A 22,183-nucleotide genomic window follows, 5' to 3' on the forward strand; every position below is an offset into this window, starting at 1 on the left:
AATGTTCCCAGGTAGCTTTCTTTTCTGTTTTGCCAGAATTAATGGCACAAGTGTCTCCTTCCTCCTGGCAGGTTTATGAATCACATGAAACACCATGTCGAACTGGATCAGCAGAATGGGGAGGTGGATGTCCATACCACTTGTCAGCACTGTTACCGGCAGTTCCCCACTCTCTTGCATCTACAGTGCCACTTGGAAAATGTCCATAGTCCCTATGAGTCAACCAGTAAGTTCTTGCCCCTGGGGGCTGGTTTCCATGGCATCTTAAATGGTTGCGCCACAGCCATTGCCTGGCATGCATGAGCTGGAGTTGTCCCCTTACTCTTTGTATCAGAAACCTACCTGTCTGTTCTGTCAGCCAAGAGAAGGACAGGAAGCTGGTGTTACTTGTCTAGTGGTAAAAAGAGTAGCAGTGTGTATATATGTACAGCAGGAAAGAGAAAGGAGAGACAAGCTCCATGCGCTGTTAGATGGTCAACAGTTGACCTTCCCACAGCATGTGGAGCTTGCTTATCTCCTTTACATTTGTTATTTTCTGCTAGCCCCATCATCAGATATGATGTACTGAAAAATGCAATGAGATTCATCCTTGCTCAGAGAGCCTTCCATCAAAATTTGGATACTGCAGGGGACCAAAAAGGAGGGGGAAATGGATGGCGGTGGGAGTAAGAGAAATCCTATTTTTCAGTCACATCTACTAAGGCATAGTTGCATTGGATATGGAATTTCCCTGCAAATTGTTTTCTTTTTAATTTTCCACATTTCTCTGTTACTAAACAGAATATCTTAATAAACTGGGGGCAGGGGGATTTCATCTGGAAAGCCATGTTCCTGAGGCTTGCCTCAGACCTCACACCAAACTGTGGTTTGCAAAGTTTTGTCTCTGGTTTCTTGCAATGTACAAGTCGGTCCTGCTGTATTTGACTGTTACAGCAAAGTGCAAGATCTGTGAATGGGCTTTTGAGAGCGAACCAATGTTCCTGCAGCATATGAAGGACAACCACAAGCCAGGGGAGATGCCCTATGTCTGCCAGGTACGGGAGTGTTGTTTTAAACAAGCTGGGATCCAAATTCAAGTTGGAGTAAGGGTGAACCCCCAGACGTTCATAGACTGAAACCCCCATTAACCATAGCTAGCACAGCCAACGGTGATGGATGATAGATCTAGCAGCCCAGGGATGTTTGAAGGGCCACAGTGGCCCACCTCTGGTTTAAAAGAGATAAAGACCAGGCTTCCGTGGAGCTTCTAGCATGGTTTGTAATAAGTACAGACTAAGTACACAGAACATAGGGATGTATATTGGTCAGCTCTTCTTGGGTTCTTAATGCTGCTGTACTGATGGCTCTCCCAGGTCTGCCAGTACCGTTCGTCCCTCTACTCCGACGTGGACACCCATTTTCGAATGGTTCATGAGGACACGCGACACCTTCTCTGCCCTTACTGCCTCAAGGTCTTCAAGAACGGCAATGCCTTCCAGCAACACTTCATGAGGCACCAGGTAATACCCCTCCTCCTCCTCAGCATAAGATGGCCGCTTAGGGCTGTAGGCACCAGTCACTTGTTCCATATGCCCACGCCATCTTGTTTTAGGCAGCAGCAGCCCATTGCTAGCTGGACAATAAAGCAGAGTTAAAACTAGAAATAAAACTGTAGGAAAATCACAGGAGTCCTAAGGGGGGGAAAGCGGAAGTGTTTCTAATCTCTGGCACAGTTTTTCAAAACAATTACACAAAAACATGGAATGAAATAAAAAAAGACTTAATTAAATGGAGTAAATATAATCTATCCCTTATGGGAAGAATCGCCGCAATAAAAATGAACATCCTGCCACGAATGTTATATCTATTTAGCAACATTCTGATAATAGCAAATGAGAAATGTTTTGATATATGGCAGAAAGACTTGTCCAGATTTCTATGGCAAGGTAAAAAAGCAAGAATCAAATGGAAATTACTTACAGAAGAAAAAATCAATGGGGGATGTAATCTACCAGACTTAAAGATTTATTACTACGTGACATGCTTTAATTGGTTAGAAGAATGGATCAGCCTAAGAGATGAAAAATTGCTGGACTTGGAGTGTGCAAATTTAAACGTGGGAATCCACGCATATTTGTGGTATGTTAAACCTAAGGACAAAAGCAACTTTAATCACCATGTGTTGAGAAAATCATTACTAAAAGTGTGGTATGAAATTAAAAAACAATTCTATAACCACATCCCCAAATGGGTATCAATTCAAGAAGCATATTACAAAAGAACAAAAGGCAAAGATCAACAATGGATAAAATATGAAGACTTAATTCGTAAAAATATGGAGGGGAAACTCATCATAAAAAAGATAGAAGAAATTCATATAAATGGAGAAATGCAGGACTGGTTTCTATATAACCAACTAAAAAGCCGCTTTAAAGCTGACAATGAAACAATCGGTTTGACCAGTGATAATAATGAGCTTGATAAAATAATGTTTGATAAACAAGGAAAACATATATCTAAATATTATAAATTACTGAAGGGAAGAGATTTGGAAACTGAAGTGATTAAATATAACATGATAAGATGGGCACAGGACACCAAAAAAACAGTCACTATAGAAGAATGGGGAAAATCGTGGAAAGGGACGAATAAATTTACACTCTGCCAAAATTATAAAGAAAACTACCTGAAGATGTTTTACAGGTGGTATCTAACCCCTCAAAAAATTCATCGAATTTACAAATCAGGTAGTGTTAATTGTTGGAAGTGTGGAAGACCAGAAGGAAATTTCTTTCATAGGTGGTGGCTGTGTCCCAAGACAAGGAATTATTGGCATTTGATTCATAAGTTTATAGAAGGTATCTTCAATATAAGTTTCCCTTTTGAACCAAAATTGTTTTTACTGAACATGACGCATGGCATCAAAACGTTAAGATAAGCAGAGTTATTTTATATATGGTTACGTGTGCAAGAATGTCCTTTGCACAATATTGGGAAACACCCAATATCCCACCGATCGAGGAATGGCTGAGCAGACTTTACGAGGCTAAGAATATGGACGTATTGTCTGCTTTACTAAAGGGAAAATCTGTAGAAAGTATGGAAAAAGAATGGAGTGTATTGAATTTCATTGAAGGAAATGTGTTACTAAAAAGTTCAAAGAAATAAGGTTGATATATAATTGAAAAACGGAAAGCACCATGTGAATTTAACATTATAAGTTATAGACCAGGAACAAGTGTATAACTTACAGTATATAGTAATATCCAGATGTAAGGGAAGGAACAAATAGAAGGATAACAATATGGATGATCAGATGTAAATATTTGTTATATGTTTAATTGTTTAAATGTGTAAATGTTGGTTTTAATAGGGGTGTTTCTAGGGTTATGGGGTTTCTTCTTCTTTATTCCTTAGATATTGTACTAGTCTATTCTAAATAAAAAATTTTAAAAAAGGAAAATAATCTCTGGCACAGTTTAGATAAAACTCGACAGGAAAAGTTCTCCATGAAGCTGCAGCAGTCAAGGGAGAATTGGAAGGGGAAGGAGATTGCTCTGGCCCTCCAAAGGCTTGAGCACTGGGAACAAAAATTCCCTGAAGGAGGAGGAAAGATTTTGAGTACCAATTGGTAGGTTTTCACTCTTGAAATGTTGAATTTATTCTTCATGGTGAAACCGTCGGTACTGTGCCTCAACCTAAAACCTAAACAACGTGATGCCTGAGGGATCCGAGACAGAAGCTGCCCTGGGTATATTCCCCAGTAACTCCATGTAGGACTGGGAGAGACTTGTTCCTAACATTTAAAAAAGCTGCTCCCAGTTCAGTTGATAACACTGGACTTTGAGTTACTTCCTCTGTTCCTAACACAATTACTTTCTGGTCAGTAGTGCCACCTTCCAAGGCTAGAGAAGAGCTCCAGTTTCCATTAGTGAATTAACCTTCCACTTTGTGTTGTGTGATTATTTGTGTGTGGCTGTGTTTCCTCCCACAGAAAAAGGGGGTCTATGGCTGCAACAAGTGCCGGCTGCAGTTCCTCTTTGCCAAGGACAAGATCGAACACAAGCTGCAGCACCACAAAACGTTCCGCAAGCCCAAACAGCTGGAGGGACTGAAGCCAGGCACCAAGGTAAAAGCAGCTTGTGTGGCGGGACAGCGGGGTTTGGCGCAGGGACATAGCCAGGGTTTTAGGAAGGGGGGGTCCAGACTAAGTGCCACCATTATAATGGGGCTTGGGTGCGGTGGCGCAGCAGCACACACCATTCTGGACCCCAAGAACCCCCCCTGGCTACGTCCCTGTTTGGCAGGAGCCTTTGTACCTTCGCCAGTGGCCAGCGCTTGAAAATAACCAAGCGCCCTATATGCCCACTCTCTTCCTGTTTAGCATTCTCTGAAGATGCCAGCCACAGATGCTGGCAAAACGTCAGGAATAAACTCTTATAGAACGTGGCCACATAGCCCGAAAAGCCCACAAAAAACTAACCAAGCACCCCTAGGAGGGAAATTTAGGTTGGTCATGTCTAACTAGCAACTGGCACAATTGTTTGCACAGTTGCCTTGGCCTCACAGCATTCAGTTAGCTCCTCCATTCCAGTCATCAGCATAGATACACCTCAGTTAACAAAGCGGATGTGTTCCTGGACATGGCTTCGTTATGCTTTTTACAAGATGGATGTCAGGTGGACATGCCGGGTATTGTTACTACTATTGCTGCTGTTACTATTATTATTACATCCACCCTTCTTTGCACGGCAGGTTACCATCAGGGCATCCAGAGGACAACCGCGGGCAGTGCCCCTCTCAGCCAGCGACATGCCCCCAGGCCTCCTGCCGGACGCCACGTTGCTTTCTGCTTCGTCGGACCCCCAGCCCAACTTCCCGTACCCGCCTTTGCAGAGGAACATCCAGAAGAAAGCTGTCAGGAAAATGTCAGCACTTTTTACCAAGTTTCTAACTAAATTGTTCCCTTAAAAATAATTCCCAGGCTTCTTTTCAGCCCCAGAAACAAAAATGTAGTGCAGCAGTTAGGAACGCTGAGGTCTTTCTCCTTTGGCAGGATGCATGTTTTCAATATTCCAGGCAAAAGATAAGGGCAGGCAAAGAGTAGTAGTTTCTCTGCATGGAGGAGTGGTGTGTATATGTGTGTGAGAAAGAGAAAGAGGGAACCTTCTCTGCTTTGGGCCAGGTACCTGTTCGCAATGCCATATTAACATCCAAATTCTGCACTTGGGATGAATTATTAATTACAGTGCAGCTTACCTTTTAGCCATTTCTCCTTAAGCATCCCATGTGTCTGTTTGCATCAGGACTATTTAGTAATAGAAACAGGGACTGGTACTTCATTATCTCTCTTAGTCGTTTTGGCAAAGCTGGGTTTATAAAACACAGGACCATAATCTGAATGTGGCTGCTGCCTGGTATTAGCTTCCCGTGGAGGTTTTCCTGGCCTTACCTGAAAGTCTCAAGGTTCAAACCTAGAGCCACGTATGTGTTCTGGCCCTCCAAAAGAGCCCTTCGTAGTGCTGTGAATCTTTGCATCAGGGGTGGAATCCATGCAACATCTTCTCTTGTCTGTTGTGGAAGCTGTCTACTTCCCTGCTTTTGGCTCTGCTGTTGGATGATTTAATCCTACCTTTCCCACACACATACATACACACAGATTCTTGCTGCGTTACAACAGGACAGTAAAACCCTGCCCCTGCTTTGGCTCTCTCCTCTTGCCTGTAGGAGCATCCTCGGCAGGCAGACGTGCCTGGAGTGCAGTTTCGAGATCCCGGATTTCCCCAACCACTTCCCCACCTACGTCCACTGTTCGCTCTGCCGTTACAGCACCTGCTGCTCTCGCGCCTACGCCAACCACATGATCAAGTAAGGACTGTGGGCCGAGCAGGATTGATACCTGGGGAGAAATGTATTTTCTCCCATGGCTTCCAAATTTTGAAAAGTGTTATATCTCTAGCCCTCCAGCTGCTTTGGACAGCAACTTCCAGCCATGAGTTGCAAAGACATGCCTGCAATATATAGATGTCTCTTCATCCTATCAGTAGCCTCACAGTTGGAGCAAGTAGGCTCATAGTAGCCCTATTCTGTTGTGAGAGGCTACTTGGTGTTCCTTGTTGGTGCAGCAGCTCTCCCTTGCTCCTGAGAAGCTAGAAGAGCCCTTCCTCCGTGGTCCAAAGGTTGGGATTACATATGGACTGGCTTGCACTGGGATGAAGTATTATTGGTATCTTTGAGAAGAACGGTGTTCCAAGTTTGAGGTGACATTATAAGCGCTGTATTTCCTAATCTCCATGTGTTCTTGTTCTTTTTAACAGCAACCATGTTCCTCGCAAGAGTCCAAAATACCTGGCCTTGTTCAAAAACTACACCGCGTGGTAAGGAGAAGGGTTTCCTTTGTCTATCCTTTGGCAACACTTTTTGTCTGCAGGGGCCCGTTCACACTAAGAATTATAGCACCCTGATTCCACTTACCTGCCCTGGCAACATCCCATGGAATCCTGGGATTAGGAGTTCAGTATTTATAGTGCCTCATCAAGCTACAGATCTCAGGAATCCCTAAGATGTTGCTGTGGCATTTAAAGTGGAGTCAGACCTCTATAATGGGATTTGTTGTTGTTGTTGTAGGTCTTTATGTCAACTCTGACTTACGGCAACCTTAGCATGGCTTTTTCTCGGCAAGATTTGTTCTAAGGAGCTTTGCCATGGCCTTCTTCTATGGCCGAGAGAGTGCATCACGCCTAAGCTCACTCAGTGAGATTCCCTGGTCTTCCAGAGTCCCTAGTACAACAGTCAAACCACTGCATTAAATTATCCCGTTTTATAGCCAAGGGTGGCATTCTCAGAAATAAAACAAGGACCTCTAAAGGGCCAGATAAAAGCTCTAGATGCAGTTTGATTTTATGTTGTTTGGAAATATTTGGTTGGTTTAAAAAAAAAAATCACAGAAAGCATTCTCAAATGGATGTGCTTCTTGGCAGCAAGACCCGCCACTTGAAGAGTGCCATTCTTGTTTTCTTTTCTCTTCCCTCTCTCAGTGGGGTACGGTTGGCCTGCTCTGCGTGTGTCTTTGCAACGTCAGAAGGAGACGCAATGGCCAAACACCTCGTGTTCAACCCTTCACACGAGTTCAGCAACGTCATTCTACGAGGTACGGACAAGGAGCTGGGTGGAGGGCTGGGAATGGGAACCCAACCACCACACCCACGTTCTCCCTGTTACATTTTCCTTTCTCTGCCAGTGCTTGCACCACCAAACACAATTCCTCATGGGAAAAGAATCCCCCTCTGTCACCATCTTTCTGTTACATGCCACTCTGCTGCTCATTCTCCCTCATATTCTTGCACACGTTTCGAGAGGGAGACCAAAAGTAAAGTTTCCTCTTTCTTTGAAGCAGACTCTTGTGCTTCTCTCTTGCTCCTGCTGTACATCCACTTGGGCCCTCAGTGGTTCTGTCTTGTCTTACCACAGCATCCCTGGCTGCCTTTCCTTTTCCAGATCCTTTTCACACTGAGCCATGGCAATGTTCTGTGGAATCCTGGGATTTGTAGTTTGGTGAGGCCCTAGAGAACTCAAAATGCCCTCTCCCTGAACTGTAGTTCCCAGGGGAACATAGGATGATGCCATGGCAGTTAAAGTGGAGCCACAGTGCTGTAACTGTGCAGGGCAAATGGGCCCCTGGTCTCTTTGTTCTCCCTATTTTTGCAGTTGTGTTCCTCCCTCTTTGTCTCAGGAGCCCCTTGGGAACTCCTGGGTTTGTTGGAATTGGGGCTCCCTTTCAGAATGTACCACATAGTCGTTGGGCCAGGTTTTGGTATTTTATGGGCCTTCCTTTCCGTGTTAGGAGAAACTTCAATGGCTCAGGGGAAGAGGAAACAAGGGGGAAAGGCCATGCCAGCCAATGGAAGGGTTGGCCCATGCCTGACTTGTGGGGAGGGCAGAAGGCGCAGGCTTTGGGTGGCCAGTGGTTGACCAAGGGGCAAGAGACATTTGCAGGCCAAGCAGACTGGTTCCAGAAAGGAAGAAGCAGCAGAGGGTAGCAGAGTTGGCACACACACTGGGAACAGCAGGCTAAGGGTGGCAAGCATTTCTGAGCTACTATGGTTTTGTTACATGGTTGCTCTCTTAAGACTTGAATTTTAAATGGTGATAGAAGAGGGCATGAGACAGTCACTGGGGTGGCATGGGACTGGGGCAGTGCCACTGATTGGGGCAAAGTGTCTTGGCTACTGAAAGCCCAGTGGCTTTCCTCAGAGTGGAAAGGGCAAAGTGTGGTCCTTCCCTCCCAAGAGACCTTCTGTGCTTGGAGACCACCTGCAGACAATGACTGGCTGCCTGCCTGTTTGTATGCATTATAAACAGGAAACCTGACATTGTATTTCCTGTACCCACCTTACCTTGTCCTTCTTGCCTTTTTTTTAGGTGGTACTACCTGGATTTCCAATTCAAGGTGAGCCTTTGCCAGTTTGCTGTCTGGCAGATTCTGTTCTTCCCTCTATTTCCCTATGGAATATTTTCCTTTCTCTTTTTCTCAAAATGAGAATAACTCTCTTGTTCTTCCTCTGCCTTCAGGTCTGCCCAGTCCTTTGACCAAGCCGTGAAGGCTCCAAGCCCCACATACTCCCCAAGTAAAGCTGCTACTGTGAACGCACCCTCTCCTCCGCCCGAGGAGGAGGTGGAGAAGGAAGTGGAAGCGCCCGAGGAAGTGCCCGAGGCTCCCAAAAGACCAACTGCCCCGGTGGCCCAGCCGGAAGAATGCTTGACCATCGAAGAGCAAGAAGAGGCGCCGCCTGCAAAGGAAGTCCCTGAACTGGCCAGCAAAAAGGAACAGCTCTCAGTCAAGAAACTCCGGGTGGTTCTCTTTGCCTTGTGCTGCAACACGGAGCAAGCGGCCGAACACTTCAAGAACCCTCCGCGGAGGATTCGGCGTTGGCTGAGGAGGTTCCAGGCCTTCCAAGAGGAGAACGTGGGCTCTCTGTCAGAGGGCAAGTACCTGGGTTTGGAGGCTGAAGAGAAGCTGGCCGAGTGGGTTCTCACCCAGAGGGAGCAGCAGCTGCCCGTCAATGAGGAGACCCTCTTCCAGAAGGCCACGAAGATCGGGCGGTCCTTGGAGGGGGGCTTCAAGATCTCCTACGAGTGGGCCGTCCGGTTCATGCTCCGGCACAACCTCAGCACACACAGCCGCCGGGCGGTGGCGCACCCACTCCCCAAAGATGTGGAGGAGAATGCCAACTGCTTCCTTGAGTTTGTCCAGCGGCAGATCCACACCCAGGACCTCCCGCTCTCCATGATTGCCGCCATCGATGAGATCTCCCTCTTCCTGGACGCGGAGGTGCTCTGCAGTGATGACCGGAAGGAGAATGCCTTGCAGACAGTGGGGACGGGCGAGCCTTGGTGCGATGTCGTCTTGGCCATCCTGGCCGACGGGAGCGTCCTGCCTACCCTCGTCTTCTATCGGGGTCGTGTGGAGCAAGTCGCCAACGTGCCGGAGACTATCATCCTCGAGGTGAAGGAGAGCGGCTACAGCGACGACGAAGTCATGGAGGTGTGGGCCGCCAAGGTGTGGCAGAAGCACATAGAGAGCCAGAACAGCAAGGGCATGCTGGTCTTGGACTGCCACCGGACGCACCTCTCGGAAGAAGTCCTCTCCGTGCTGAGCTCCTCCAGCACCCTCCCGGCCGTGGTCCCCGCCGGCTGCAGCTCCAAAATCCAACCCTTGGACGTTTGCATCAAACGGACCGTGAAAAACTTTGTGCACAAAAAGTGGAAAGAACAGGCCAAGGAGATGGCCGACTCCACCTGCGACTCGGACATCCTGCTCCAGCTGGTGCTGTGCTGGCTGGCCGAGGCCCTGGAGGTCATCAGCGACTGCCCCGAACTGGTGCAGCAGTCCTTCCTGGTGGCCAGCGTCCTTCCTGGCCCCGACGGGACGGCCAACACCCCCAACCGCAATGCCGACATGCAGGAGGAGCTGATCGCCTCGCTGGAGGACCAGCTGAAGCTCAACCAGGAGCCGCAGGACGACGAGGGTGACTTGCAAGACGGCCCTCCGGCCGAGGAGTCCGCCACCCCAGAGATTCTCCACCAGCTCTTTGAAGGCGAGAGCGAGACGGAGTCCTTCTACGGCTTTGAGGACGCGGATTTGGAACTGATGGAAGTCTGAGCCTCTGCCTGGTCTGGAGAGGAGGAAGAATTCTCTCTTCCTCACTTTCTCTTTTTTAAACAAGAAAATTGATGTTGGACGAGACCATTTTCACCTCCCTGTGGATTTGTGGGTATAGGAGATTGGTAGGCGAACGTGCGGACTAATAATAGCCATTTCTGATTTTAAAAATTTTCCGTGATTAATTTGTTTCTGGATCTCCCCCCTTTTGTTGAATCACTGTGTTGGTATTTTCCGGAGAGATATCGTGGGTGAATTTTTATTTTTTGGCATTTTTCTTTACCTCACTGTATTATAGTTTTTTTTTTGGGGGGGGGGGGTCATTGTTGGGGTTTTGTTTTTGTTTTTTGGTTTTATACTGTGCGAGAAAAGGTTTTTAATTATCCTACATCATCATCGTGACCTTTTTTATTTCGGAAGACAAGGAAGAACCAGTGTGTAACTAACAAACGAGTATCTCAAAATCTCTTTTTAATTTGTTGTAACATGGATCTTTTTCCCCCCCCCTCTTCTTTTAACACCTGGACCCAGAAACGTAGTTTTCTGAAATAACCTCCCCTCCTTTTTTAAAATGATTTTTAGGAATGAATGATTACCGTGTGACAGATTCGAGACCTGCCCCTTCAAACGTCTTTATTGAAAATGGCAATTCGTTGCAGGCGCTGTTGTATAGGGAGCGAAGGGAGAAACGCCACCTGTTCGTCACCAGCAAATGGATCTTGGGACACAGTAGTGCGGTTGTTTGAAAGAAAGGTTGTGAGCTACTTCGAGGAACGTTACCTGGACTTTGGGACAACTGATGTAACCGTCTCTTTTTTCGGCTATCGGACAATGTGTTCCTTTGAACGCCGCTTGTGGAAGATCTCCAGCGACGGCAACTTTTCTCGGCCGGTTGCTTGCGCACGCTAACTCTCTTATGGACCAGCGACTTGACCGTTTCGAAGGCAAAAAAACAACCCCGTTATCCCACTTCCCCGGCCACATCAAGACACTACGTTTCCCCGAACCGAGTGCTCCGATCGAAACACGGCGGGCACAAAACCTAGGGTTTTCTCTCTCTTCTTATTTTTCACTGCCAGCTTAGAGACAAAAAAAAGAGAAAATGACATTTTTCTACCGTTTGCATGTTTGAGGTTTTTTTTTCTTAAAAAAAATTGTAACGTATTACGGTCTGAAAAACGAAACCGTTTTGACATAAAAGGAAAAAAGAAAATATGGGACCCTCTTCCCTGCACCTTTTCTGTTCTTTCCGTTGAGGTTTCAAGACTTTCCCCCTAAAAAAACCCTGCTCCGCCCCGTTGACTCAAGGCAACCAGGACAAAAGGGTGGGCTGGCCTGTAAATGGTTCATCTTCAAAAAATGTACATATGTGGAACATTTAATAAAGCCAGGGAAATGGATTTATAAACACGTGGTCCCTTTATTTGACAGCGAAAGGTTGGGGTTGTGGAAACAGTGAAGTTCGTAGGGGAGGAAGAGACCTGGGCTCCGAACCTGCATTTTCTTTGGGCTCGGTGTGCCAGATGTAAGGGTTGCTCAAGGGAAGGTGGATACCAAAATGGTCTTGATGTTTCCCACACAAGGTTTATAACACCGGAGAGAAATTATCCTCTGCTCCCCTTTTAGTATAGCTCAGTTCCTCTTGTTACTTCACCTTCTTTCTGTTTTGGCAGCCAGACGGGGTACAGTTGTGGATGACGCGAATGCAAGCCAGGAGGAATGGTCTTCAGCAGTAGGAAATAGCGGCAGAGCACAGGAGCCACCCAAAATGTGAGAGCCCATACTTTCCAGCTTTAACCCATGGGTGGGCAACTAGGGGGCTGCACTGACCCATAGATGGCTACTACCTGTATTTGGATTTCAGTCTTCTTCATAATCCACGACTGGAGGTTGTCATGGGTGGCATCACCCAAAACATCTGCCAGACAACAACAGCAAAGTAGGCAACTCTGTGATGGGGGCTGGCAAGAAAGGGATGCTAATGTTAAGTGTGTGCTAATGTGCATGTGGAACATAACGCGTTATGTTCCACATACACATTAGAAAACTAGGACACAACATTCCCTAAAGGGCTAGTTTCCTATGTGTGTGCATTTTCTTTTAACGTAGCTACATCCGAGGAACATGCAGAACAACTCCGAAAAAGTGTAAACCTGCAGCATAGTTCCTAAAGCAAGACCAGAAGCATCCGACGGAAGTTGTGCTTTCAACTGAGAAACAGCTCCTTGTGGGAAATGACAAATCAGGTTTTCAAGTGACAACTGTTCATAAACAGGCAAGAATCTCTTGTTTTATTTGTGTTTACAAAAAAACAAATATTTGAAGTTGTGTTAATTCTTGAACGCCAAACAGTTGCTAGCAGGACGGGGAATTTTATCTCCATAGAAAACAGCTGGCATGTTTTCCAGATTCATTCAAAGCCACTAGAGAAAAGGGGAGGGAAAAAAAAGAGGGGGAGTATCAGGTTTGCTCCAACTGAATTGATAACATTTACAACACGGAAAGTAAATTGGATTGTGGGTGGGTGTTTTTTTGGTTAACTAACGTGAGTAAATGAAGTGCAGTGTGTAAGTATGGCATGATGACCTCAATCCTGCATCCCAGGAGTAGTGTAAATAGTGAGTATGGACAGGCTTAGAAAAGCATCGGTTTACGTTCCCATAGCCAGACGTGAAATGGTTTACCGCAGCACTGAAACCCTTGGAGAACATTGGTGGATCTCGACACTAATGTCTTCACATTTGACTATGAGAACGTAGCCAGACACGTCTCTGAGACTGTTTGCTCGCTGCAAAGTACAGAATGGCTGTGTGGGATGCTGTCGAGGCCTTTTCAATAAGTCGGTAATGGGTGGGAGCTTTGGCCATTGTAGGAAATGGGGAATACTATCATAAGAATACTATAGTTCTAGGATGCCCTCTTCTACTGACCAAGAAGCTGCCAGCAAGGCCAGCCAATGTCTCTGGATGAGGTCTGGAAATGCTTTTTTGCTATGCAGACCAACACGATCTCTGGACCTCTATCCAGGAGATGAGGGCACGTTCTTTTGAACCTTTCCGGCTTACCTGACCAGGTGCGCTATGTCCCAGTTGGTCTCCAAGGAGAGAGGGCCTTCTACTTCCACGCCTTTTTCCGTAACAACTGTGATCTCGTACTGAAGAGAGGAGAGCAAAACGTTAGCCCCCTCCGCCAGATCGGTTTGCCTCTTAAAACAGTAGGTCGACCAAAGGCAGACTGGGATCCACTGCAAGATCCCAGGGGATCTGCAAACCAGGGTACAGACTTGCGTCTTAAGGGAGGGTAAGCCTATCTATCCAACCTGAAGCCTGTCCACCTTTTATACCTCTCAAGGCTACAAAGCACAAGGGGGGGATTTAGGAATGGACCAATGTTACTCAGGCGTTCCTGGGCTTGTGGTCCAATAGCTAAATAGTGCCTTTGAAGGCCTATTTAATGCCTTTGAAGCCGCAGCTCCCCGCCTGCCGCTGCCATAAACGTAACAACCTGGAGACTTACTCTATTGAAGGAGCGAGCATCTCTGTAGTAGAGGATTTTCATGCAACGCTCGATGAGGGCCCGGGCCTCTTGCTGAGACAGGCTGGGCTTCTTCTCCAGGGCGTCTCTCATTAGAGGCTGCGACAGAGAGAAAGCAGAGTCACCTAACCAGGGTTTGCAAGATGGAGCTCAACATTATTGCTTGCCCGCTCATAGCTGAACTCAGCTGGGGCTCTGGGCACCACTTCCAACAAGCTGCCCTTCTCCTCGACGCACGATGCTCACCTGCGCCACGTAAGACCCATACCCAGTCGCGAGCGAAGGAGCTTCGTACGCCACGCCAAGCATGTCGACATAACCTAGGAACCTGAGAGAGAAGCAGGGGCTTTTAAGTACGGTAGGGAGCAAAACCCACCTTTGAGATTTCAACTGCGAGCTGCGTTTGTTAGGAACTGTCAGATATTGTACTGCAGAATGGGCCACATCCAGAAAGCGCCAGTGGTCAAAAGCACTGTCGCGACCGCGGCCCATGGATTGCGCAGGGCTGGCTTACCCTTCTCCGTTGGCATAGCCGCCAATGACCACAGTGTTCCAGAGAGGGTTCATCTTGGACCGGCGGTTGTACATGGCGCGCGTCAACCAGGAGTGGATGGCCTTGGGGCTGTAGCTGTGGCCGTCTCCCAAGAGCTCCTCGTCGATCCTGGAAGAGACAAAGCGACATTTAGGGCTGCCAAACCCACAGCTATGGGCCGTCAGAGCGTTTGCGTTAAAGATGGTCAAACTACAGAGCTTACACGGCTTTCCTTCAGAGACTTGTGCATTCAAAACCCAATGGAGAAGATGGCAACTTGGGGAACGATGGGATGGATGGGGAGGAAGCAACGGAAGGATCCCTCGAACATAAAGCTAGAAATGTTGAGAGGAAACGTCCTCAACCAGTATTCTCTAGTTTGGACTACAATTCCCATCTTTCTGGGCCATGAGGAGAATGGAAGGTGTTGCCCAAAATATGTGAAGGGGGAAAATGGATAGAATGACCATCCTGAATGTCTATTGCATGAGTGAAAACCCAGTTTATTGGACAGAACCACAGCTGGGTTTTTGCCTCTAAGGTAATAATGGTGGGCAGATTTCAGGCTCAAGGGATCCGTTTTGTGCCTTACTAGGATCCTGAAATCCATCGACCGGATCCTGATGCCCAAGACACGCATTTAGCATTTGAGATAGACATGCTTCCAAGACTTGGTTGCAACCGCAAGCCTTCTGGGGGACCTAAGATCATAGAGTTGGAAGAGACCCCAAGAAGGGCCTTGATCCAGTCCAACCCTATTCTGCCATGCAGGAACTCTCCATCAAAGCATCCCCATTGACAGATGGCCATCCAGCCTCTGTTTGAAGACCTCCAAGATGGCTTCCTAGCTCCACTCAGCCCTCTTTTACAGGAAGAGGGGTCCATTAGTCCCACGCTTCGGGGGCCACCTGACTTACACCATCTGTTCGACGACTTGCTTGAGGTACTGGAAGTCGGCGTAGTCTCCGGAGGCCCCCAGGACGGTGCTGTCGTTCACCTTCATGATCCTGGAGATGTTCCGGAACCGGGCCAGAGACCCGTAGGAGCCCAGCATGTCGGCAGCGATGATCACCCCGCCGTCAAACTTCAGCCCCAGGACGGAGGTCCCCGTCACCATGGGGCTCCTTTTGGGGGAGAGAGAAAGGGACATCAGGCGCATTGACCCACAGCCTTAGAATCATAGAGTTGGAAGAGACCCCAAGAAGGGCTCTGGTCCAGTCCAAGCCCATTCTGCCATGCAGGAACTCTCCATCTTTGGCAGATGGCCATCCAGCCTCTGCTTAAAGACCTCCAAAGGAGGATGCAAGGTGGGCATCAAAATGCATTGAAGGCGGCAAAGAAAGAGGCAGAGGAGCCAAGGGAAAGAGGGGATGATGGGAGATGTTATCCCCAAAGGAGAGGCAACGTAGCCTAGCATTCCTATATAAGAAGCATCACTCCTCCTGCTTTAGCTGCCTTGGCTCCCTCCTACACTAGAAAGAACTACAAGTCCCAGGAGTCCATGGGGGCGAAGCTGCGTCATTTCCGCACTGAGGAGGCCCCCCCTCTGACGTCACAGTGACGTCACTGTGTGTCCCCAAAACAAAGCCCCCGACTCACAGCGTCCTGGAGGTTTCTGCTGCCTGGGCTCCGGTTCCCGGGACGGAGGGCGAGTAAAGCTCCCCCGGAGCAGGACCTCCGGTCCAGAAGGGGATCGGGCTCCGGAGTAGCGAAGGGACCTCCATCATTCCTGCCTTCCTCGCTGAGCAGCCGCTTAGTCACTGAGCAGGAAGCTCTCTGATTGCGACTGAGCATGCGCGAAGCGGAGAGGCGCATGCGCGGCAGAGGAGGAGAGGAGTTGGGCCGCACTCAACATGGCGGCTCCGCTTCTCCTTTACTGCGCATGCGCCGCATCACCTCTCCGCACGGAGCCGCCATGTTGAGTGCGGCCCAACTCCCCGACCCTTTCCTCCTTTCCGCTCGCAACTCCTGGAGCCCGCAGACTAAGGCTGCCTCATCTTTTGAAGGAAAGTCTCGAGGCGTGTGAAGAAGAAGAGTCTCGAGGCGGAGGAGAAAGGCGAGTTTGGGTTTTTTTATTCGCCATTTTGAGTGTGGCTCAAAGCTGGGGTCATAGAGTATCAAGCAACGGGCAGCCTAGAGCGGCGCGTAGAGACTGGACACACTTCCGGTCTTCGAGAGAACTTGTTCTCTGCGAGAGCTTTCAAGGGGTCATAGAGAGGGAAGCCCAGAGCGGATGTGGGAAAGGAGGCGTGGCCAAGGGCGGAGGGGGCGTGGCAGAGGCCTCATGGCGGGAGAGTCAAAACCCAGCCGAATGGGTTCTCCATCGCTAATGTTGAGCTGGAGTCTCTTTCTCTGGAACTTGCATCCATTGCTCCAGGTCCTATTCTCTGGAGCAGCAGAAAACAAGCTCGCTCCCTGTTCAATGTGACATCCCATAGGACACAATGGAGCAATGGATGCAAGCTCCAGGAAAAGAGATTCCACCTCAACATTAGGAGGAACTTCCTGACAGTAAAGGGCTGTTTAATAGTGGAAGATATGCCCTCTGAGATTTGGAGGAGTCCCCTCCTTTGGAGGTCTTTAAACAGAGGCTGGATGGCCATCTGTCAATGGGGATGCTTTGATTGAGAGTTCCTGCAGGGCAGAATAAAGGGGTTGGACTGGATCAGGGCCCTTCTTAGGGTCCCTTCCAATCTAGGATTCAAAGTATGGTGGCCCCTTGGTATCTGATGGTATCAAAATCGTATATGAACACACAGCAATAGCATCAAAAAAAGTCAGCAATTAACAAACAACGAGGAAATGGAATAAAACGAGCGGATTCCTTCAGTTCTGGCCATCATCAATTGGGGAAGGACTGCTTTGTGTGTGTGTGTGTGTGTGTGTGTGTGTGTGTGTGTATACACACATATACATATACATACATATATACACAAGCCATGGATAGTTGACTCTGTGGATAAGGAATCCATTCAGGCTGTAAATTAGCAGCCGTTACAAAACCAGCATGTAATACCTGGGTTTGCAACCCTAGCAATGTAGGTGAATATGTGGCTTGGTCATGGCCACCCCATGGTTTTCTATGGCTGAGCAAGGAATCGAACTCGGGTCTCAAAAGTTTCAGTCAAATGCTCAAAGGCGGCCTGGTGTTAGACAAAATGGCACGGTTGCAGGGGATGCAAAACTACCAGGCATCTATAGTTTGGGTGTGTGTATATATTGTGTGACCTGGAAGGCAGGAGTGATTTGCATGTGTATTGTTTTGTTGCTATATATACCCAAGTCCTTTCCAGGCAAGCGTTCTCTGAAGATGCCAAAGCCACGGATGCTGGCGAAACGTCAGGAAGAAACTCTTCCAGAACATGGCATTCACAGAGCCCCCCTGAAAACCCCACAAAAAACCATGGATGCCGGCCATGAAAGCCTTCGACTTCATACCAGGCATCTCTCTTCGTGGTGAAATGGGCCCTGGGCTTCACCAACACCTTCCAAGGAGTAGAAAACAACGTTACAATTTTGCAATTTGCATTTCTAATTGGGTGGGTGGGCTCTCCTGTTGAACTCCCAGTGCTTCCAATTAAGCCCTTGGCCATCCGTACGAAAAGGGGGCAAAGCCGCGGAGGCGTTTTTGGCTCCTGACGCGGTGCGGTCTGGTCCGGGCGCTCTTGTTTTATTTTTCCGCCGTCTTACACAAGCAGAAAAGAAAGTGACAAGGCGGTGATAATGATTAAGGCTAACGAACCGCTTGATTTACCCGGCCGAGAGCGGCATCGGGGTGACAGGGTTCCAGGAATGATGGCGAGGTGGAAGAATGGAAGCGGAGTTGCTGTTTCTCTTCCTCCTCCTGGCTAGGAGCCATACTCTACCCTGCGGGAGTAAACTTTACAAATTGGTATAGATTGGGCAGAGAAAAGACAGATGCCCCGCACAATAGGATGAATTTATGTGCATATCTCTTTAACAAAGCCTCTGACAAAGCTATGGGTTTTGTAATACGTGTGTGTGTGTGTGTGTGTGTGTGTGTGTGTGTGTATATATATATATATAAATGAGATAGCTTGGAATCCACTGGCCCTTCGTACTTTGCACCAATGAAAAGTGGGATACGTGGGGACCGAGTCAAAACGTGAAACGAATGGATGTTTCTTATGCCCATAGCCTGAAGGTAATTTTATACACAATGTTTTGAATCACATTTTGTGCTCTGGACTCGGTTTGCTTCAAATGAGTTAAGCTGAGGACAAAAGGGGGAAGGAGAGAGTAAACTGGGGCATTTTATAAGCCGCTGAGAAAGTGGGATGGCGGAGAATTGTGCCCAGTTGTGCATTGGATCCAGTTGTTATACATTCCATTCTTTTTGCTGCCCATTATAGAGAAAGGGAACCCTTTGGGCATCGCTTGGCATTGGTGGCAGGCTGGTGGCAGACGGTCGGCTCGAAGGAAGAAGACAGACCCGACAGGGGCCTTCGGTGAGCGGCTGTGTCTCATCCTTGCGTCGCAACCTGGAAGGGAAATTGGCGAGGTGAGCTTGGCGTTCAGGTGTCGGGAGTCGTCACGCTCAAGCCAGGCTCTGTGACAGTGCCCTGCTTGTGCCCAGAATTGGGTAAGCTTTATATAACTTTGCAAGAAGACGACGTGGCGGTTCAGGACCAAGATGCAGCGGGAAGGGATTGATTTGGGGTGGAAAAGTGCAAAAGGTCCACAGAGGGTTTGCTGTGTTTGTGCAACTTGTCTGAATTCAGCTTCGACAAACTTGTTTCTGAATCAGGACAGGAAGCATTAGTTCGCCTTCGTTGTTGTTGCATGGCTTCGAGTAATATATTCATATGTTTATTTACGGTCTTTGACCAAAACATCTCAGAGTTATAAAAACACTGTCAATAAAAAACACTCTTACAAAGAACTAATAAAAACACATTAAAACCCAAATGTGCATGGGCCTTCAAGTCATTTTTGACTTATGGGGACCCTAAGGCGAACCTCTCATGGTGTTTTCTGGCCAAGGTTTGTTCAGATAAGGTTTGCCTTTGCCTTCCTCTGAGTCTAAGAGAGTGTGACTTGCCCAAACTTATCCAATTGGGTTTCATGGCCGACTGGGCAATTGAACCCTAACCCATATCATGGCTTTTATAAGGAGGAAGATCCAGGTGGACTTACATTTGCAATCCCTGGTGTGCTCAGAGTTTAAATATGAATAATAAACACTTATATTTTTTTTTACAAGGGAAACAAAAGACATTAATGGCTGGTTGAGTCCAAAGGCGTCAAGAAGGATTTTGGGTTCGGTCACAGTCTGAGACAAGAATCGTCCAGGCGGCCGTCTCCAGAGACGTCTCTTTAAACTCGAGCTTTCCCCATCAAGGGTCTAATCTGATCTCTCCCCAGCGTCCTCCAATTTGGCTTCCGGCGGCCTTTTCGTTACTTCAGGGTCGGCTACCCAAAATCGAAATGACACGCTTCTGCGGAGGGTCATCCATGTCCGTGTCCGAGGGGTGTTTTTCTTTTGGTATCTGGTTTCTTTGCTGGAGGCTCTCCGAGTTCATGGAAGGATCTTGAGCAGAAGATGCTTCGGCCTCCGGAGCCCCGAGGGAGGATGCTGTTTCTTCCTCCGTCCTCCGCTATCCTGAGATACTCTTTGCTCAGTCGTTTCACCAAGACATTTTCCATTTCCAAGCTAAGATGACCACTGTCATGGCCGAAGAGAAATCTTTTGTTTGCCAGTGGTCCTTCTAAGGGTGCATCTACAATGCAGAATTAATGCTGGTTTGAGACCACAAACTACAACTCCCATTATTGTATAGTATTGAACCGTGGCAGGCAAAGCGGTCTCAAACTGCATTAATTCTGCAGCCTAAAAAACAGGTTTAGGCCAACACATGGCGTTTGCGTCTCTGATGCGCATCAATAGCATTGATTTTCACCAGAAGCGGCGTCGCCAGCCTTCTCCGAAATGCTTGGGACCAAAACCGTGTTGAATTTTGGATTTTGGAGTTTGTCTCTCTCCAGATTTTGGCATATTTGCAGATACGTAATGAGATATTTTGGAGACGGGACTCAAGTCTAAACGTCAAAATCCATGTACGTTTCATAGACACCTTGCTTAGACACATAGCCTGAAATGTAATTTTATGCACGTTTTAAATGATTTTGTGCATGAAGCAAAGTTATTATTAATAATAATAATAATAAATGGCAGCCATCCTTAAGACTTAAATGGCAGTCTTATTACTTTAATTGTTACATGTGAGTTTGTAATGAGGAAATAATATATATATATATATATATATATATATATATAAAATAAAATAAAATAAATATATATCTAAACAAGTGACAGACGTCCCACGGGCCTGTTTTGCTATTTTAACTGTTACGTGTGAGTTTGTAATGTGGAAATAATAATAAATAAAAATATTTTAAAAATTAAAAATAAATAAGCGACAGACATCCCAATAGGCCTGTTTTAATCATTTTTTTCTTCTGTAATGTGAAAATAATAAATATTTTAAAATAAATAAATAAGTGACAAACATCCCACACAAGCCTATTTTAATGCTTCCTGTAATGTGGAAGTTAATAAAAAATATCCCACAGGCCCTGTTTTGTTACTTTAACGGTTACATGCAAGTTTGTAACGTGGAAATAAAAATATTTTTAAAAGAATATATATATATATATATATATATATATTAAAATGAAGTAAATATATAAATAAGTGACAGACGTCCTACAGGCCTGTTTTTTTACTTTAACTGTTGTTATGTGGAAATAAAAAATAAAAATATTTTAAATATTATATATCAATACATACACACACACACACATATATAATATGTATATATAAATAAGTGACAGGCGTCCTACAGGCCTGTTTTGTTACTTTAATTGCTACATGTGAGTTTGTAATGTGGAAATAATAAATATAAACATTTAATTAAATAAATAAGCCTCTTTTAGCCATGCTTTCAAGACTTTATTTTTAATATAAACAAGGCCTATTTATCAGTGAAGGCCTAGGCCTAGCTCGGTTGCTAGGCAGGACGGTTGCTAAGGACTCTTTACGCCCCGCCCCTTTTCCCCTGCCAAGGCGGCCGCCATTTTAAATCTCGCACTCTTCGGCTCAAGCGCCTTGTTCTTCCCGCTCGGTGACGTCATCCCTCCAAGCCACGCCTGCCGGGGGGGGCTTGGAGAAGCTTGGCTTCCCGGAGGTGGGCGTGGTCGAGGGCGTGGGGCCGGGCCAATGGGAATCGGCGGGGGCGTGGCCGCGGCGCGAGGCTCAGGTGAGAGGTAGAGAGAAGCTCAGAACGGCGTGAGGCGCCGAGGAGAGAGCGTTGCTCCTGAGGGAAGCAATAGAGGTAAATGACCTCCCCTTTTATTATGTTGTTATTGTTTCTGCTCTGTGTTTGGGACCAAAGGCTCCTGAAAGGATTAAAGGAGAAACTGTGTTGTTGGCTTTAAAGTGAAAGGTTTACAGCAAATGGGAAGAAAGGACAGGTTTAGAGACAGGTGTGTTCTGAAAAAGCCTTTGTTTTTATGTATGTGTTTGGGAAAATATATATTAAAATATACATCATTACTATACAATACGTGTGTGTGTGTGTGTGTGTAAGAAATATATATATATATATGAAAAATATAAACATAATAATAATATATATATGTGTATGTGTGTAAGAACTCATATAGATATATATATATGTGGGAAATATGTTAAAATATGAAAAATATATAATATATGTGTGTGTAAGAATTATATATGTATGTGTATATGTATATTTGTAAAATATAAAAATATAAATAATATATATATGTGTGTGCGTGTATAATAATCTAACTATATATATATATAGAAATCTGGAAAAATATATTAAAATATAAATAATTAATATAGAATACATATATATATGTGTGTGTGTGAATCATATACATATAAATATATATTAGGAAAAATGTATTAAAATATTAATAATTAATTA

General features: G+C 46.4%; 2 protein-coding genes across 8 annotated transcripts in view; one reads left to right on the top strand and one right to left on the bottom strand.

Moving 5' to 3' along the window:
• Window positions 1-11,541, top strand: part of POGZ (pogo transposable element derived with ZNF domain) — a 30,134-nt gene extending 18,593 nt beyond the window's left edge. For all 6 annotated transcript variants that reach the window (XM_089483187.1, XM_089483190.1, XM_089483191.1 and 3 more), the window contains 10 exons: window positions 72-226; window positions 934-1,034; window positions 1,353-1,499; window positions 3,974-4,108; window positions 4,735-4,907; window positions 5,707-5,847; window positions 6,297-6,356; window positions 7,017-7,129; window positions 8,401-8,428; window positions 8,551-11,541. In XM_089483187.1, the coding sequence (XP_089339313.1) occupies window positions 72-226; window positions 934-1,034; window positions 1,353-1,499; window positions 3,974-4,108; window positions 4,735-4,907; window positions 5,707-5,847; window positions 6,297-6,356; window positions 7,017-7,129; window positions 8,401-8,428; window positions 8,551-10,141 (2,644 nt within the window). In that variant the 3' untranslated portion in view covers window positions 10,142-11,541. The remainder of the gene's footprint in view (window positions 1-71; window positions 227-933; window positions 1,035-1,352; window positions 1,500-3,973; window positions 4,109-4,734; window positions 4,908-5,706; window positions 5,848-6,296; window positions 6,357-7,016; window positions 7,130-8,400; window positions 8,429-8,550) is intronic.
• An 868-nt stretch (window positions 11,542-12,409) lies between these two features.
• Window positions 12,410-15,975, bottom strand: PSMB4 (proteasome 20S subunit beta 4). 2 transcript variants are annotated; one of them, XM_089483194.1, is made up of 7 exons: window positions 15,807-15,974; window positions 15,125-15,331; window positions 14,190-14,336; window positions 13,922-14,003; window positions 13,658-13,774; window positions 13,207-13,295; window positions 12,410-12,564 (listed from the first exon to the last, which is right to left on the bottom strand). In XM_089483194.1, exons 1-7 carry the CDS (start codon window positions 15,932-15,934, stop codon window positions 12,552-12,554), a joined length of 783 nt encoding a protein of 260 aa, XP_089339320.1. In that variant the 5' UTR covers window positions 15,935-15,974; the 3' UTR covers window positions 12,410-12,551. The 2 variants fall into 2 exon arrangements, with proteins under 2 accessions (XP_089339320.1, XP_089339321.1); XM_089483195.1 differs by lacking the exon at window positions 12,410-12,564 and having other exon boundaries at window positions 13,203-13,295; window positions 15,807-15,975.
• Window positions 15,976-22,183: the final 6,208 nt, after the last annotated feature.

The sequence above is a fragment of the Sceloporus occidentalis genome, unplaced genomic scaffold, assembly GCF_023333645.1.
Source record: "Sceloporus occidentalis isolate IW3139 unplaced genomic scaffold, rSceOcc1.0.p SCAF_20, whole genome shotgun sequence".
Lineage (NCBI taxonomy): Eukaryota > Metazoa > Chordata > Lepidosauria > Squamata > Phrynosomatidae > Sceloporus > Sceloporus occidentalis.

What these genes read in the sequence shown, in the direction of transcription:
- PSMB4 (XM_089483194.1), bottom strand. Translation starts at nt 15,934, where the DNA reads ATGATGGAGGTCCCTTCGCTACTCCGGAGCCCGATCCCCTTCTGGACC. An exon ending in CAAGTCGTCGAACAGATGGT is followed by an intron (nt 14,337 to 15,124) that starts GTAAGTCAGGTG and finishes TGTCTCTTCCAG; the next exon opens with GATCGACGAGGAGCTCTTGG. An exon ending in GGCTATGCCAACGGAGAAGG is followed by an intron (nt 14,004 to 14,189) that starts GTAAGCCAGCCC and finishes CTTCTCTCTCAG; the next exon opens with GTTCCTAGGTTATGTCGACA.